We start from the raw sequence: 16322 nt of genomic DNA, 5'->3' as shown, positions 1-16322 counted from the left end.
AGGCCTCTCATCAAGGAGGGTGTATCAGTATGAATCAGTAACTTATTCCCTGTGTGAATAGGTGCCATGTGAAAGCTAGTAAGACAGCATTTCCCATATGAGAGAATTCACACAACCCATTCCTTCAGGAGGAGCAGTCTGAGCAAGGTCAGCAATTTGGAGTAAGAGAGAATAGCATTTTATTTTAAATAAGAAGTTTGGACTGTGTTATGTCAAAGATACTGTGAGAAGCAATTAGACACACAAAACCTGGGAAGTCTATGGGGAGTTTTGAAAACACCCACTTGCCAGAGGGTATTGGCCCCATCTGTCTGCTTTCCTAAGTAACAAAGGGTCCACATATGCAAAGCTGTTTTCGGTGGGATTGCTAGAGAGGCATTCCTGGCAGCCTTTCAGCTTCCTACTAAAATATTCCGTCTCCTCTTTCTTATCACAACCAAACTCATGTTGTGCAAACCTGGCTGAAGCCATTTCCTTCTTAAGAAGAAGTAGGATTTTACTTGCAAGCAAGTGCATCCAAAGGAAGGAAGTTGCAAGGAAGTTTATCAAAATAAAGGAGGAACTCATGATCTCAGCTGATAATGCAGTGTCTCAGTTCAGTTGATGTCTGTGGATTCCCCTTTCTGTCTGTTTCCTGCAGAGCAGTCATTCCACTACTCATCTCAGTTGAAGACATGGTGACTTTTTCTGCTTTCCTTACACAGGTTTTTGTGAACTTTGCTAAACAGCAGATGGAGGATGAGGAAATGCCTTTGCATCCACGTGCAGCTGGAGCCAGCCGAGAAGCCAGGGTGTCCCCAGCTCTGCAGCAGCAGGCAGTTGCATAGACTGCTCCTGCAGCCTCCAGGCTTAGTGTGTGCACACTGCAAGCATGTGCCATACCAGAGCAGAGCAAGGCTAAAACAAAAGTTTGCACACTCAGTATTGCACTGATTTTTTTTGCACCTTTCTGAGCACTGTGCTACAAGAGCCCTAGCAACAGCCAACTTCTACTGCTCTACCAGTAACACAACATGCTGAGGGTGTCAAAGGAAAGGCAGGTCATTATTACAGAATAAAATCTTCCTCTAACGCGAAGTCCATTTTAAGATACAAGAAGAGAAGTCTCATTCCTCCTTGTTGACATATAAATAACAGCAAAGATGGGTTGTCTAGCTGGTACTTTCAGGCTGGCAGGTTTTTCTTCTTTAACCCTTATGTCAGCTGCTGCGAATCAGCAGACAGATCCCAAGGCTGAGAGCATTGCCCAGCTTAGAAGCAGATTCCTGCTGTGCTGAGTGCATGGGACTATCAAGGTCAGAACAGTGCTGGCTGATGGGGCTAGTCCTGGGAGACTGCTTCACTGTCTCACCAGGCTGCCAGTGAAAACAGACGGTTGTCTCAGCAAGAATGGAAAGAATTAATTCAGAGCTCAGACCCAGACAAGAGACTTGCTCTTTAAAAAAAATTAATTAAAATGATCTCATACTCATCTTCAAGTTGCCTCAAAGAGAGGCCAAATGTCAAAATGGAGATTAAAAAGAAAGAGAGTATGACCAAATCTGCCAAAAGCTCTGTTTTCTTGCAGAGACATGGAAAGGTCTCTTTGTTACTAAACAGGACCAATTTTTTATTCTTTCCTGCGACTGGACATTAAGTGGGTGTAAATTGTGAATAGGGTATGTGCTTTCTACCTCCTCAGAAGAAAAAATTCAACCTGCTTGTACTCCACACTGCACTCAGTGGGAAATCATTTGACATTCAGTTCTTTTTTTCTGGTTCACAGTTTAACTAGTGGAAAAACAATACCGAAAACAAATTCATAATAATGTATTGCTTCAGTTATCTATGAGATCTAATCATTTCTAAGAAATCTTGTCTAAGATATGTTATACAGAATTAAAATCTGGGTCATGTTTTTTTGCTTTGAAAGATTTTTTCTTCAATTGATGTAGATTTTTTTTATAAGGACACTCTTGCTTTTTACTGTACAAAATATTATGAAACTTCAGCAACCAGCTGTAGCCTTCTCTTTTTGCCATAATTATTTCAACTGGTTTTAAAATAGATTTTATTGCATATTTCACCCTTACAAATAGTTTCAAAAATCTTTCTATACATCTATTATAGATAAATAAATTAATTATGAAACAAAACAGTATCTATGCATTCTCTTCATATTCTAAAATAGCTTCTTTAAAATGTCATTCAGATAGATTTCAAAAGCCTTTTTAAACTAGATTTACACAAAACCCAACTAAGTCCCACAGAACATCCTGTGACAAAGAAAACACAGGAAGTCCAAAATGAAGCTGATTTTTCTCCCTGGCTCTGAAAATAGGAAGAGCATTCCAAGGACTAGCAGTCACTTCATGTATTTAAAATGTGTATTAAAAGCTACTGAGAGAAGCCTGATGTAAAATGCTGGGTAAAAGGTCAATTAGTATCATAAGGAGATGTTCTATCAAAACAGGCCAGATATCAAAGATATGGCATACGTTAGATTACTTCTGAATCTTATTTACTAGTATGCAACTACTAATCAAGAAGACCAAAAACAAACAAAAACCCCAGCACAGGATATTACATTCCCAAATACTACAAATATTTCTTACTTAAGATTCTTTTGGCAAATTAGGTGTTAGACCCAAAACAGGTGTTTGAGATATGGCCTATTTCTTTATTCCAGGAACCACTGATATTCTTTGGTAATGTTATCTGTTACAAAGCACCTGCCTCCAGGCAGCACACTTTCTTCAAGTCAGAGAAGGCAGATCATGCAACTGTCCTGAGGCCAGCTGGCCGTGCTGGCTGAACTGAGCTCTGTAGTTAGCTGGTGTGTCCTCCTTCCAGTCTACTTCTGTCTTGCAGAATGCCACTGCTAAATTTGGAGCTGCTTTTCAGCACAGACTTCTCAGGAGCTCTGATCCATCAATCTAAACAGACTAGTACAGAAAAATCTAAGTCAGGTTACAGTGAACTGCAGGAACATTTTCTTGCAGCTGTGCAACGAAGCCTTATCTTTTAAGGTGCTTCTGAGTTGAGAATTCTTGAATGTAAGGAAGTGTAGCTTTCAAGTGCATACAATTTCCCTTAGCAGTGGAGATTCAACATGCACCAAAATCCTTTTAATTAATTCATTTATTTGGCAGGACATTTATGAGGTTTTTCTTCTTGAAGTTCTGTGCAATATTAAAATTGAGCCTTCTTTTCTTACAACAAAAAGGGAATAATTGGCATTCTATGACTTGGATAATCCTTGAATTCTCTTAAGTAGGTGCAGTGTTTATCCTTTGCCCAGACTGTCATCTGAATGAAGCAAAGCAAGGTGAACAGTCCCACTGGAAGGAAAAAAAAGATACATTTCATTATCAGATTAAAAACATGCTCTTGCTGCTGACATCACTTCAGGTTGAAGTACCAAAACATTACTCACCTGGAACACACTGAGTCATGATAGTGAAACTGATCCAGGTCCCCACCTGTTTTGGCCAAGGAAATTTAAAATAGTTCTGGTGACAGCATTTGCATTTATGTCTCTATTGATCAAAATAACCTTGTCCTAGTACAGGTAAATAAAAAAATCAAGGTCAGCCAGATCAATTTCTACTGTTAATGACCTTTAGTCAAAAAGGTGAACAGTGCCTTATAATCACAAACAAAACCTTCATATTTGCTTCCACAGCTATTACAATGACAAACTTTAAAGCATTAGAACAGTGTCCTTCCTGTTTCTCTGCCTAATTTGTATTCATCAGACCTCCATCACTATTAGCAATGGTAACTTCCTATAGTCCAAGGCCCAGTGCTGTTCTCATTAACATTTGTTGATCTCCACTGAATTTCAAACCTGACACTGTCCTTCTGTGCAAGAATGCATGTTACACTGAATTGCACTGACTTTATCTGCTTTTGAACTCAGTAAGGAGTTAGCTCCTGATTAAGGAATATGAAATTATAAACTGATTAAAGTTTCTAAACCAGTCACCACCAACACAAGTGATTGCATAACTTAAAAAGGGGAAGAAGACTTGGCTTATTTTCTCTGTCACAGTATCTTTTATTTGTCTGACCAAATATCTTCCTGCCTACAGTGATATTTCTAGTCTCTTACATTATAAATCCACCAGACACCTCCATCCCCTCATTGCAACACGTGTTCAGTGACAATCTCCCTGTTCCTGGCTGCAGAATTTGCCCTGCTTTACAGTGCGTGTCTTGTCTAGCAGCCACACAGAAGTACTGGCCCAGGGTCAGGGCTGTCTGTGTAAGGTTAGTCACATCAGTACTGACCCGAGGGAGGGGAGGAAGAGCAGATAAATTCTTGCCCACAACCTGATTTCATGGGGTCTAGGGAAGGAGGGGAAATGTACTGAGCTAAACGGTTTCAGAGGTTTCTTCCATGTAAAATATTCTAAAAGAAACAAAAATATATTCAGCAAAACTAAAATCTGAACATCTTGTTTGAAAATACATACCTCATATGTATAGTTAGGGCAAGATACAAAGAAAAACAGCCATGTGAAAGGATTCTTTGTTGGATATGGGATCTTACAGGTTTTGGATCCTATAGATTAGAAAACAAATCACAAAATATTCATACTCCTAAATATATTGTTTCCTGTAAAGACAACCCAGCTCTGCCTACTTCTGTATCTCATGACTGTCAGAGGGACAAACAGGATGTAGGAAGACAGGATGTCCTCTGGCCTCACAAGAGGAGTGGGATACCTGTGAGGGAACTTTCCCTTGCTCACCAAAACATAGCTTGTAGCAGCATTGTTTCCTTTTGCACTGGCAGTATAACCAATGTAACTGCTCCCAACACAACCCAGCCCAAAACAATAAAGATTACAGTAAGATAAGAAGTGCTGTTCAACAGTGTGATGTCAGAGTCCTTGCACTGTCTGATTTCCCTTAGAATCCAGTCTTTACAGTGCTGAACAACTTGTGCTCCCACAGCAGTCAGCTGACAGTATCAACACCCCCCAGGATCAGGTCTTTCCTGAAGCAGGGTAACTGAAGGAAGTACTGAATGGCTGCACAAAACTGAAAAATGATGATGCGGTTTTTACCATTTCTCTGGAGGTCACTGAGTGCAACATGAATGGAAAAATTTCCAGCTTCACACAGCTGCAAGAAAAAGTATGACAGAGTTAAAAATGTTCTTCCCTTCTATTTGTTTTTCTTTCTTTTGTTATTTCCTGGGATTCGTTACAATATTTAAGTAAAGGAAAATAATCTATTATAAACATAATAAATATCCTTAAGTAAGACTACTGTCAGAAGGATGAAACATCTCCATTCAAATATGAGTCCATATTATATTCTGTTATATCTTCATGATATTCTTCAGGAACTTGTGGACTTCATGTCCAAAGCAGCAAATTTATTACTTACATAATCCCCTTGAAATCTAAATAAACCACAGGGGATAGAAGTGAACTCAGGGGATACTTGCTTTACTTTTTGGTCATTCTTATGCCTTTAAAAACATCAAAAAAAATTATTTGCATAGTCTTGGTTTCTCAAAAGTTATTAAAATCCCAAGGAAGGTACAGTTTGGTCTCTAAGTATCTTTTCTTCTCTAGAGTATAATTGATATGAATCATGAAATATATTTGACCCAGCTTCCTTCACTGGATTTAAGGAATGCTGCCCCAATCAATTACGAAGAGAGTGTATTGAAATGACCCATTTATATGATTATGGACAGTCTCCAGTGTCTGCAGTGCATAACTATTAGCAAATGACTAGTGGTCCTGAGTTTATTCCCTGCTCTGTGCTTTTCAGTTTCTCTATAAAATGTGAATAGATTATGACCTCATAGAATTTTCATCCTGGGAAGCTGCTTTGGGATCCTGCAGTCAAAGCAAGTGAGTAGCTGATGTTCTAAACAAGTTACACATACATAGGAAAAGTCTTTGTATGGAGGTACATCTTTATTGCCTACACTGACTTTGCTTCTGCATGTATGAAGTGTTCCTAGGAATTGTGAGAATGAACAGTGACTGAAGAATTCTGAATCATAAGGAAAGCTATAAACAGGTTTTGAGGCTTAGCAAAATGAAACTTTATCACTGGAAATTATCAGCAACACAGTCTCTTAGTTGGCCAGTTCTCTGAGGTTTATGATCTGTTGTGATTCTTAATACTCAATAAACAGTTCACAAAACAAACTCACTGGCTTTTAAACACAGGGTCACAAACTTAAAGATTATGAGAGATCATCCCAGCAGATAAATATCCTAGACTTGGAATGACACTGAATCAAAACATTCCTTTGTGTACAAAATCACATTAAAAACTGATGGATTTATGCGTTTTGCGTGCAAGTGGTCAGCTTTAGTAGTATGTCCCAAATGTCCTAGTCCTAAGTATCTGTTTATCCTACTCACTTCTCCATTTATGACAGAAGAAACAAGGCAAGATATTTTAGTATTTTATAGAAAAAAGCAAAAAACCTACCAGAAACATGATCACAGCAAAATTTATCTGTTTTTTCCCATAAGCTATTAAAAAAAGAGTTTGCATGTCATTAGTACTAGTACAGGAAGTACATACATAAATACTTAAATCATTGATGGTTGTTCTTCTACTTACAAGGAGGAGTGTAAAGAGGATGATTGATGTAATATGCAAGCCAAGCTGCAAATCCCCAATAATATAAGCAGTTCTGAAAAAGAAGCAATTTTTCTTTGTTTTAGTACAGTCTTTTAGGCCATTATTCACTGCAAGGACTATTGATAACAATGGATCAGGACAATCCTTCAACTTGCTGATAATACAACGAGGAATGGCAGTACTAAGTGTGGTAGGTGGGAGCAGGTAACAGGAAATAAGAAAGGAAATGGTACTAATAGAGTTAAGATTTCCTCTAAAATATCTTAGAGCTGTTAAGTTTATAAACAGTTTTAGAAAGTATGATCATATGACTGAAAACAAAATTATCTTGTCTGGCAATCCATTGGGCAAAGTTGAAGAGCATACAGACTGTATGTTCAAGAGAAACTTGTTTTGCTCACCCCTGAGACTGTAAGACCAGATTTGGGCACTGTCCTCTCTTCTCTGCTTATTATTTTGCACTGCCCAATCTCCTGTCCTCTTCTTCACCCCATCAGTTTCTTTCTTTCCCGTGCTTTAACTTTTCCTGCCTGATGCTTTCCTCTACACTTTCATTGTGATTTCTCTAGTTTGTCCCTTTTTCTGCTGTCCTTGTGTTTCTGCAGTGCAATTTCCAGTCTCTAAACTCTGATAACACAGCTGTCACTAATGGCTGTATTGACACACTCCTGACCAATCTCAGTGCTTGTTCATAGGCTTCATCCATGAAAAAACTACTTACAGTGACAATCTTTACCTCTTATTTGGTCTCCTTAGCCCTGCCTCCTGTGGGGTTTTTTCTGGCAGTCATTGCTGCTTTGGTGTCTTGGTGACATGCTACTGTCTCCCTCCTTATATATATGCAGGTGGGAGGGAGGCCCTCTTTTTGCTCTGTGCTCTAACCTCTAGGTGCCATTCTCTTGCAGGCAGACTTTAATCCTCAACAATTCATACCTTTGCCTCTCATCAGTTTAGTCTTCTTTTACCCAACCTAGTGCCTCAGTTTTTGATATATCAGGGTATGTTTATTTATGACCCAGACTTCAGCAAGACCACAACTGAGCTCTTTATCTTTCTTTCACCACTTCTTCTGTTCTTTTATTTGCCTTATCTTTCCTTGCATCCTATTTTCAATTTTGAGCAAAACTCTGATCCTCTTACTCTTTCTGGTAAAGGTCCTCTACTCTTTCTGGTCCTCTTTCTTTTTCTTGGCCTCCCAAGTAGGTTCCTATACCTTAGACATTCCTAGGTGTTTCCGCTTTCTCCTTCACCACTTCCTTTCCTGCTCATGCAGGCAAAAATCCCATCCAAGGCTGTCCTGCCTGGTTTAACTTTTTTTTTTTTTTTTTGCTTTGAATTTTGCAGTCTTCTCCCCCTGTATATACCAGAACTGCATTTCTAGCAATAATACCCTGGAAAAGTGATTACCTCAGCGTCTCCAACCTGCACTAGCTGACTGCAGTGTCTGATGGTGCATTTTTCTGAAAATGCTGGTGCCCCCTCATCTGCTGCAAACAGCTGTATCAAACATTCAGTTGCATTTCCACTTTCTTCTCAGGGTTAACTCAACCACTGCAGTGCCCAGAGGCCTCAGACAAAATGGTTATCCTTTTGGGTGTGCTGTAATACAACCACTTAGTATGTCCTTGCTCTGAGATTGTGAAAGAGACAACTGATGAAAAAAAGCAAATTATAAACAAGTAATTACAAATCAGGTGGGATGAATGAGCAGAAAAAATAAATAGCTTCCCTGTGATGACTTCATTTTCCCCCAGGAAATGCAGCAGAACCAAAAGAATGATTCCAGTGAGGGACAGTATAGGTAGTGTCCTATCCATAAGCTACTGCTTCCTCCCTAAAATCAGCTTCTTCAACAGACACTTACAATTTACTGACTGCTCTACAAACTTAGGAGGAAACAGTTTCTTGTAATCTTGGAATGGCATCTTCAGGAAAACCTTCTCCTAGCTTCAAGGCTTGGCACAGGATGGAACATATGGCAATGGATTTCAGTGAAGTAGAATGAAATAAATTAAGTATCATGGCTCAGTCCCCAACAATACATGTTCTAATTGAATCAGGTATTCTACCTTTCCAATGCCTAGAAAAATCACGTCTTAGAAAAAAATTATACTATGTTAGTGTGCTCTGCTTTTGGTGAAGCTGCTGCATTGTAGGACATAATTTATTCCTAGTTCCATTGGGGGAAAAGGGATGAAAATCACATCTCTCATCAATTCCCATCTCAGATTTCTGCTTATTGAGACCGAAGTATCTCCTGTACACATGGCATTGCACTGCACTTAGAAAAGAAGCTATCTATATCTGCTGTGCTGTGATCAAACCCTGAAAGTAAGAAGCCTTTTCTACCACTAGTACGTGATGGAAAAATGGAAAAAAAGGTGTGATGTTTTTCACACTGCCACAATTTTGGAGTAACAGCACCAAGGTCAATAAAATTATAAAAGCAAATCAAGCCCAAGCATTGCTAAACAGGTAGAATAAGAACTGTGAGCAACTTTACAGGTGAAAGCAAGTGCCAACCTGAGAAAATGGAAAAGAGGAAGTGATCAGAATGACTGGTACAAATGTCAATTTTAGCAACAGTTTCTATGGTCTGAAAGGAACAAGTAGTTGTCAGAGATGGCAGTGAGAAAAACAGTTATCATACTGAATGTTTTTTCAAGGTAAAGTTGCTCATTTATCTGCTGTTTAGCATGCATTAGCTACTGTTGTGTCAAGAACAAGAGATCTGCAAGATCTGTTGTGTCAAGAATGAGATCTGCAAACCCTTTAACAACTCTTGCTGCAGGAAGCACAATAAATTTCTAGGGAGGATTCTTTTGGAGAGCCACTGCTCCACTATAGCCCCTCATTTCCTGAAAGCTATCAGCTGAAGGACCAGAGCCACTGGACAGCTCTAAGGAGTTAGCCACAAGGTAGAGCTTCAGCTGCTACAATTATCACTGCCATAGTGCAAATTACAAGGAACTGCCCAAATCCCAAATGTTAAAATTCCCAAATGCTTTTCCAGTTGATAATCTGTGGTTTTCCTTAGAGTAAGTTGTACTTTTGACTACTAGTGTGTTCTCTGTTGCAAACATTTTTAAAATAACTACAGCTTATGCATAACCATGCAGTCACTGTACTACTTCTCAGACACCCAGGGAACGGAGTCTGCACCCCAAGAGCTGCCCTGTGCCACAGCAGCCCTGTTGACATTAGGGAATGCTCCTGTGGAGAAGAAAATGCTGAACAACTGAGCTGCTTTGCACTGGATCAAAGGTAAATTAACAGTTCCTTAACAACAAAGAGAATTTCAGGGGCAAAGCAGATATAAAATGACTGTTACAAAAACTGATTTTTTTAAAAAAAAGAAAGCAGCTCTCCCACCATTGTGCCTGCCTGTACTACCTTTAAAGTCAACTTGTTACTAAAACATTCACACCCAAGGACCTAGCTGAGTGAAAAGGAAGGGTATGCTGAAGGTTTAAAATTCTAAAAAGTAATGAGACTTCTATAATATTGACATAGTATAGTATGACAGCATGTGGGTTATACAATAGCGACATTAAGAAATCTTCTGAAAGACATTGGGGCAGCTTTATGGGTGAGATTTGCTGTGCATTGCTACAAAAGCCACCCAAAATGTCTGTGGTGCAGAGGCAGAGCACAGGCTGGAAAGGCTGGATTTGTAAGGGCAGCTGTGGATAGATTCTGGCACAATTTACCTTCACAATATTCCTCAGTGGCATAGTCCCACGGGAGAATCGATGAACAAATACTGTTTCAATCAACCTTTTGATGTAGTGGAAAGAATGGCAGATACATGCCAAGCTAGAAACAGCAAGACAAAAGCATTTAAGAGTGCTTAAAAAACCATGTGTAGCAAGACATTTGGAATAAGACTACAGAAATACTGCCTAAGCCTGCAAACAGACTTACTTAACTACTGGGTGTGGACTTGATGTAAACCTCTCATCCAGTCCATAGACAAAAGTCATGCGGAAATAAAACACAAAATAGATGAACAATGGACCTGTATATTCTATCAAAAATACCTGCAAAAAGAGAGAAAATCATTAGACAGCTGAATTAGATGATGGTTTTGCTCTGGTCTCTTTGTGATAAACACCTCCACACATCCAGGATGGCACTAAGAGAGGCAGGGAGGGAGTAGAAGGTTTGGGCTCAGGCTATGAAACTGGTAGCCATGCACATAAGTATTTTGCAATTATTTGTCTCAGTTGCATTCAAACAGCCATTGCCAGTGCAGCAGACAGAGTGTGGGTATGAAAAGATAACAATGGCAGCCCAGAGATCATGACAAATATGCATGCATGTTACATTTATGCAGCTCTCACCCTTCTCTTGCACTCAAAAGCTGTTGCTTTATTTTGGTTTAAAATGAAATTTGGTGAAGAATTTGTCTTGAGAAATAGGAGCTCTGCTTCTACTGAATGAATTTTGTTTAAACTGGAAACACAGCTTGTAAGTATTCACAGTGACCCCATCTGTGTGAACAGTTAGCACAGCAGTTGTCCTGGGAAACAATAATTTCATTCTATGTTCAAACAAGCTTTAATTGGAATACTAGAAGGAAAATAAAAAGAAAGGAAAATAAAAAGAAAGGAAAAAAAGAGAGGAAACCAGAGAAGCTATTTCTCTAACTTGATTTCATTCAGATAGTTGTGTATTTCTTAGGAAAATCACTTTAAATTGAAGTTAACCTTGGATCAAATATTGACAGCTGAATTTTCCACCCATCTATAAGTAAGGAAGGTAGGCCCATACCTCACTTACAGAGAAAGAAGGGAAATTGATTGTACTTTTGTCACAAACAAACAAAAACCCAACAACTAAAGAAAGCAAACAAAAATAAACCCAAACAAACCCTGTGTTTAGGGTTGTTTTGATACTCAGAAAAGTTGGGTTATTGATTTCTGTTACGATCAGCATGTTCTCTGGTGAAGATCAGGTTTGCTTGTAGATGAGAAGTTCATCTTTTTGATTTGATAATACTAAAGTACTTGTTGGTTTATATTTGAATGAAGTAGCTTGAAGGGCAGGGAGAACAAAAGATTATGAAATGGTAGAAGCCTGGGGTTACTCTGCCCTGTGATATTTTGGTGGATATTAATGCACCTGTGTCTTGAAGTCTACACTGCCATTAGAAGTTTTTGTCTGTCTTCCTGGTTTTTTGGATTGAGTAATAGCTGCTTGATTTATCACCATTGCATCCACAGTAAAGATGTGAAGACTCAGTCTTGCAAAACATATTTGACTTTTAAAATTTTATCTCCTATTAACATTGTCTTTGCTATTTGTAATCAACACAAGGTTTTATTAATATCTCATAGCTAATAAATGGTAAATATGCCTTTAAATTACGAGGTACTTTTCCCTTGACATCATGCTGTTTATTGGAACTAGTGTAATACTGTGCAGCAAGGACCTTCTGGAGAGCTAGAAGGGTCCTTGGTCACCTCACTGCATACACAGCAGCGCTGTGTTGCCTGCCAAGTGAGTTGTGATAAAATTTGCATTTGAGCTAAGACAGTAAATATGCAAGGTCTTTGTGGATGGCTGCTAATATTGCAGAAATTGTCAGCTGTCATTAGCCTGTCACCGGGATCCTGGGACACAGTCACATGCAGACAGCAACTAATCTTAATTTTATGCATTTTCTTGCTGAAGTCACTTCAAGTGCTGACATGTGAAGTTCCTCCCATGCCTCTTTGCAGGACAAACTCATTGGAGTATAATCCTAATTTTGTCAGAAATTACACAGGTCCTGTGGAGCAGATTGCCAAAGGCATTTATATACCCAGTTCCTAATGATTTTGCAGTAGACATCCATTTGACAATCTGCATTTTAGTTCTGTAGAGCCAACCTACCCTGCAGCAGGTTTTCCACTGCTGCTCTCCCAGGGAACTAAATAGGCATTCAATCTGTTACTGCTTTCCCTGATTAAATGAACTGAAGCAATGAGGATTCATTGCCTGCATCCACTATCAGAGCAGACGTCATGCAGAAATATTGGAGAGAAACAAAAAGTGATGTAAGGATTAACTGTGGAAAGCTAGCCATTAAAATGGCTCAAACTTGAAGCAGAGCTCACCGTAGTCCATCCTATCTGTGGCCCTAAATCTTTAAAGTATAAGGTAGCAGTTGTGCCAACAGGGAGGTGCTGCAGGATTTCTTCATCCCTCAGGGACTTTCCTTCTGAGAAGGAAAGAAGTAATTACATCTTAGTGACATTGAAGTCCACTTTGGAAGCATAATAGCTTTATATGGTGCTTTATCTATGCAGCTCCTTGATATGATGTGGGTTTTTTGGAATCTCATTAAACAGACAAGAATATTTACACTTAATTTTTATTTATCCCTGTAATCACATATAAGCCTGGATACTCTATTCAAACCAAGACAGTTAAAAAGAATTCTCAATCCTATGTGCCTGCCTAGTCTAGTAGACTTTCTTCATCACTGCCAACAGCAGGATCTGTTGATGGGGCAATGCCCTTTATGACAGTTCCCTGACCTCCTAGTCAGCTGCACCTCTCTCTCTCCCACTCTTGTCATTGCTCGTCATCAGATAAACAGAAGATAGGATAAGCTATCTTCTAAGATAAGCTATAAGATAGGATAAGCTAAGTGTTTGGAAAACTCTTCTATAGAAATTTTCATTGCCTTTCTTTTCCCAAACAACCAAGCTACAAGGTGATTCCACTGCACTTGAGCTTTTAATGCCTGGCTTTGGAGGAATCTCCAGAAGGCCAGCATTTTCTCAAGGCAAGTCTCACAACGTAAATTCATAGAGGAATCTGACAAGGGAGACCTTCAAAGAAGGAAACAAGATAATCATACATCTGTTTTCCATGGGTAGATTTTACACAATGAGCAAATCTTCACCAGCATATTTCTAAGGGATTGTTTAAATAAACTTATCCTTAATGAAAGCAAAGGAAGAAAGTGTTATATTTTAGCTAAAATGAATTAACACGGTTTGGCAATTAGACTTTCTTTTGTGGACTCAGGCCATGTAAGAGGCTTCTAGTAGCAATACCTACAAGTGTATTAATGAAGTCAGCCAGCTGCCATCAGCTTTGTCAGCAATTGCTATGTCCACAGCAATGTGTTCTCCATTAGCTTCCCTCAAAAGAACTGTAATTCCTGCCTGAGAACAGAGGATTATGTGAATTGATAGCTCAAACCCGCAGCCTTTTTTGGTGCTCCCAGTTGAGCATCACCACGGAGATCATTTGACTGCAGCTAAGGACAGTGAATAGCTAGATCCTGTGCTGCCTCTCTGAAAAGCAACAGTGCTCAGTACTTAGAAAGTGCATTGGAACAATGTGCAAACTCCTGAGTTAATCACCAAGCACCAGGGTGTAACTGTGTTTCCTTCCAAAGAATTGTATGTGTTCTGGATTCTTTTCAGCTTTCAGTCCTAATTAACATAGCTGGAAACAGATTTTTGAGTGCCAGTACCCTTAAGTACACCTTTCATGCCAGGGCCTTGCTCAGTTTAATTACTCCAGACCTCCCAAGTACTTACTTGGATCAAGTTTTATTGACTGCCTTGCTGGGTACCACCGAGGATCTGTAAGACCATACAGAGTTGTGTGATACACAATGTTCAGTTTAGATCACCCACTACTATAACGAACGCAATACAACATGAGCTTTGTTTAAAGGTTTTTAACAGTATTTATTCAACACTAATATAGGTGATAATTATGCAGCAGAAAAAAATACAAAGCTGTATCAGGATAGGATAAAATAATTTTACTGAAATCTCACTGTGATCACATTCATGTGCAGGTTGTCAGCATTATGTGTGTGTATATTATGTTTCAATTATGTAATTTTTTCCTATTTATGTACTGGATATTCTGATATGATGTGAGCTGCTGCAGAAGTTATACTCACATAATTTATGGAACATCAATCTGATCTCTCTAATTGTAGCATTTGGTTCCACCTAGGCAACAAAAATATTATAAATATAAGATGCATGTTTTGAATGACAATACTAGGTGTAAGACTATAAAGCCAAATAGAAATATGACTTAGACAATGTAACTATTTCTTAGAGATGTCTAGCCTTGGCATGAAGGATTCAAAGAACTGACAGGAAAAAGGCAGGACAATTTTTGACACCTGTTTCAGAGGCAGCTTCTCTAGGAGTGATCAAGAGTTACTATTACAGCAGTGACAATTTGATGGCTTCTGAGTACCAAACAACTGGCACCCTCTTAGTAAAGCAACTTAGTTTTTGCCCAAATGCTTCTTCTGGAAAAAGGTTGAAATACACTATAGTCAGTATGAAGTTTGCATAATCATTGCAAGTGGCCAAGGAAAGGAGATTAAATACCCTTCATAAACACCATATTTACTCAAGAAAAGTTATTAATTTCTTTAAAAGTCACCTTTTAAGTCTTTTAAGCAGATTTTTGTTTTACCTTATCTAGGAAGCATAGCTGTTTCTTTGTCTCCCAATCAAGGATTTCCACCTGAGAGGACACAAAATGATAATTAATCATTATTGGCTAAATAATAAGTAAACTCTTTGCTGATTCCCAAATTCATAATTAATGTGACTCTCAGAGTGGGACACTGTTTTTCTCTGATCTGTGAATTGAGTTAAAAACCTTCTTTATGTTCTCAAGAGATAGCTCCAATCACCAGTTTCCAAAAGCACTCAACTTGGAAAAAAAAATCCAAATGAATTGTCTTCTTGGATATATTCAGTAGCAGAAGTAGCTAAGTGTTTGATCAAAAAAGTGATCTTGGGTATTTTCTTATGCTAGAGCAAGTGGAACAAGTAAGGGGTAGAGAAGTTTCACAGGAATCAGTAAGGAACAGTAATTTATGATTTGTAAAATTAGAAAGAGTTTGAGAAAAAAATTTAAATATATATATGAATATAACCAAATATTCTGAGTACATAAAGGTTGAAGATTATTGTGCATTGTTTCCAGAATATTTTAATTGCAAGGAGAGCGGAAAATATTGGTGGACATAATGAACAAATGCAGCTAAATGTCTGGGCTTCACAAACACTTAAACATTTGTTATAGGAATAGTTAGTGTAACTCTTGCCTCTTCAATCACTTGTTTTATTAATTGCACATTAGCATTTTATATTCCAAGCACAGGTTTAGCTACAGCTCTGAAAAGGAAAGAGCAGTTTATTTCCATGATCAAATGGCAGTTTGGCAAAATGTTATGATTTGATCAACAGCCAAGCAGAAAAGTCCCCAGATATTTCAAAGCCCAGTTGCAGCAGCTCCCTAAACCTCATTGCAGTTGTTGAGATTTTTATATAAACATCTAGCATTAATTATGTTTGGTATTAACTGGCCAAGAGAATGGATTAATATTAGACTTTAAATATGATTCCTCACTAAAAATAGGAGTCACAGTCCAGTATCTTTCTCAGAGGGTTGCTTTGAAGAGATCACTTGGTTGGAGTATCTTATTTCCTTGTTTCACTTGTCCCAAAGGGTTTTCTTTTGGCACAGCAATGGAGCACTTCAGCTCCAGTCACACCTACCAAATCTGATCTCCACAAGGAACACTAATGCCATGGTGTTTTCTGCCTGTGCATTGTAAGCTCTGACTGGGACATTGAGGGAGATAAGTGGTGTTCCTCCTTTGTGATATGTAACAAATATGTGATGGATTGTTAGGATATGTTTTCCCTTGATTTTTTATATTTAAAATAACATAC

General features: G+C 38.5%; 2 protein-coding genes across 10 annotated transcripts in view; one reads left to right on the top strand and one right to left on the bottom strand.

Moving 5' to 3' along the window:
• Positions 1-2135, top strand: part of ABCA4 (ATP binding cassette subfamily A member 4) — a 69058-nt gene extending 66923 nt beyond the window's left edge. For all 4 annotated transcript variants that reach the window (XM_038143783.1, XM_038143785.1, XM_038143781.1 and 1 more), the window contains exon 51: positions 705-2135. In XM_038143783.1, coding sequence (XP_037999711.1) covers positions 705-827 — 123 coding nt within the window. In that variant the 3' untranslated portion in view covers positions 828-2135. The remainder of the gene's footprint in view (positions 1-704) is intronic.
• Positions 1812-16322, bottom strand: part of TECR (trans-2,3-enoyl-CoA reductase) — a 25827-nt gene continuing 11316 nt past the window's right edge. For 5 of the 6 annotated variants that reach the window (XM_038143819.1, XM_038143818.1, XM_038143815.1 and 2 more), the window contains 12 exons: positions 15052-15102; positions 14519-14570; positions 14145-14189; positions 12705-12808; positions 10528-10643; positions 10314-10419; positions 6583-6655; positions 6448-6491; positions 5055-5112; positions 4458-4546; positions 3416-3461; positions 1812-3320 (listed from right to left, as the gene is read on the bottom strand). In XM_038143819.1, the coding sequence (XP_037999747.1) occupies positions 3193-3320; positions 3416-3461; positions 4458-4546; positions 5055-5112; positions 6448-6491; positions 6583-6655; positions 10314-10419; positions 10528-10643; positions 12705-12808; positions 14145-14189; positions 14519-14534 (825 nt within the window). In that variant the 5' untranslated portion in view covers positions 14535-14570; positions 15052-15102 and the 3' untranslated portion in view covers positions 1812-3192. Of the gene's footprint in view, positions 3321-3415; positions 3542-4457; positions 4547-5054; positions 5113-6447; positions 6492-6582; positions 6656-10313; positions 10420-10527; positions 10644-12704; positions 12809-14144; positions 14190-14518; positions 14571-15051; positions 15103-16322 lie in introns of all 6 variants that reach the window. The other variant, XM_038143816.1, reaches the window with a different exon arrangement.

Source organism: Motacilla alba, chromosome 8, assembly GCF_015832195.1.
Source record: "Motacilla alba alba isolate MOTALB_02 chromosome 8, Motacilla_alba_V1.0_pri, whole genome shotgun sequence".
Lineage (NCBI taxonomy): Eukaryota > Metazoa > Chordata > Aves > Passeriformes > Motacillidae > Motacilla > Motacilla alba.
The sequence above is the reverse complement of the archived record's forward strand: the minus strand, read 5'-3'. Positions and strand labels throughout refer to the sequence as shown.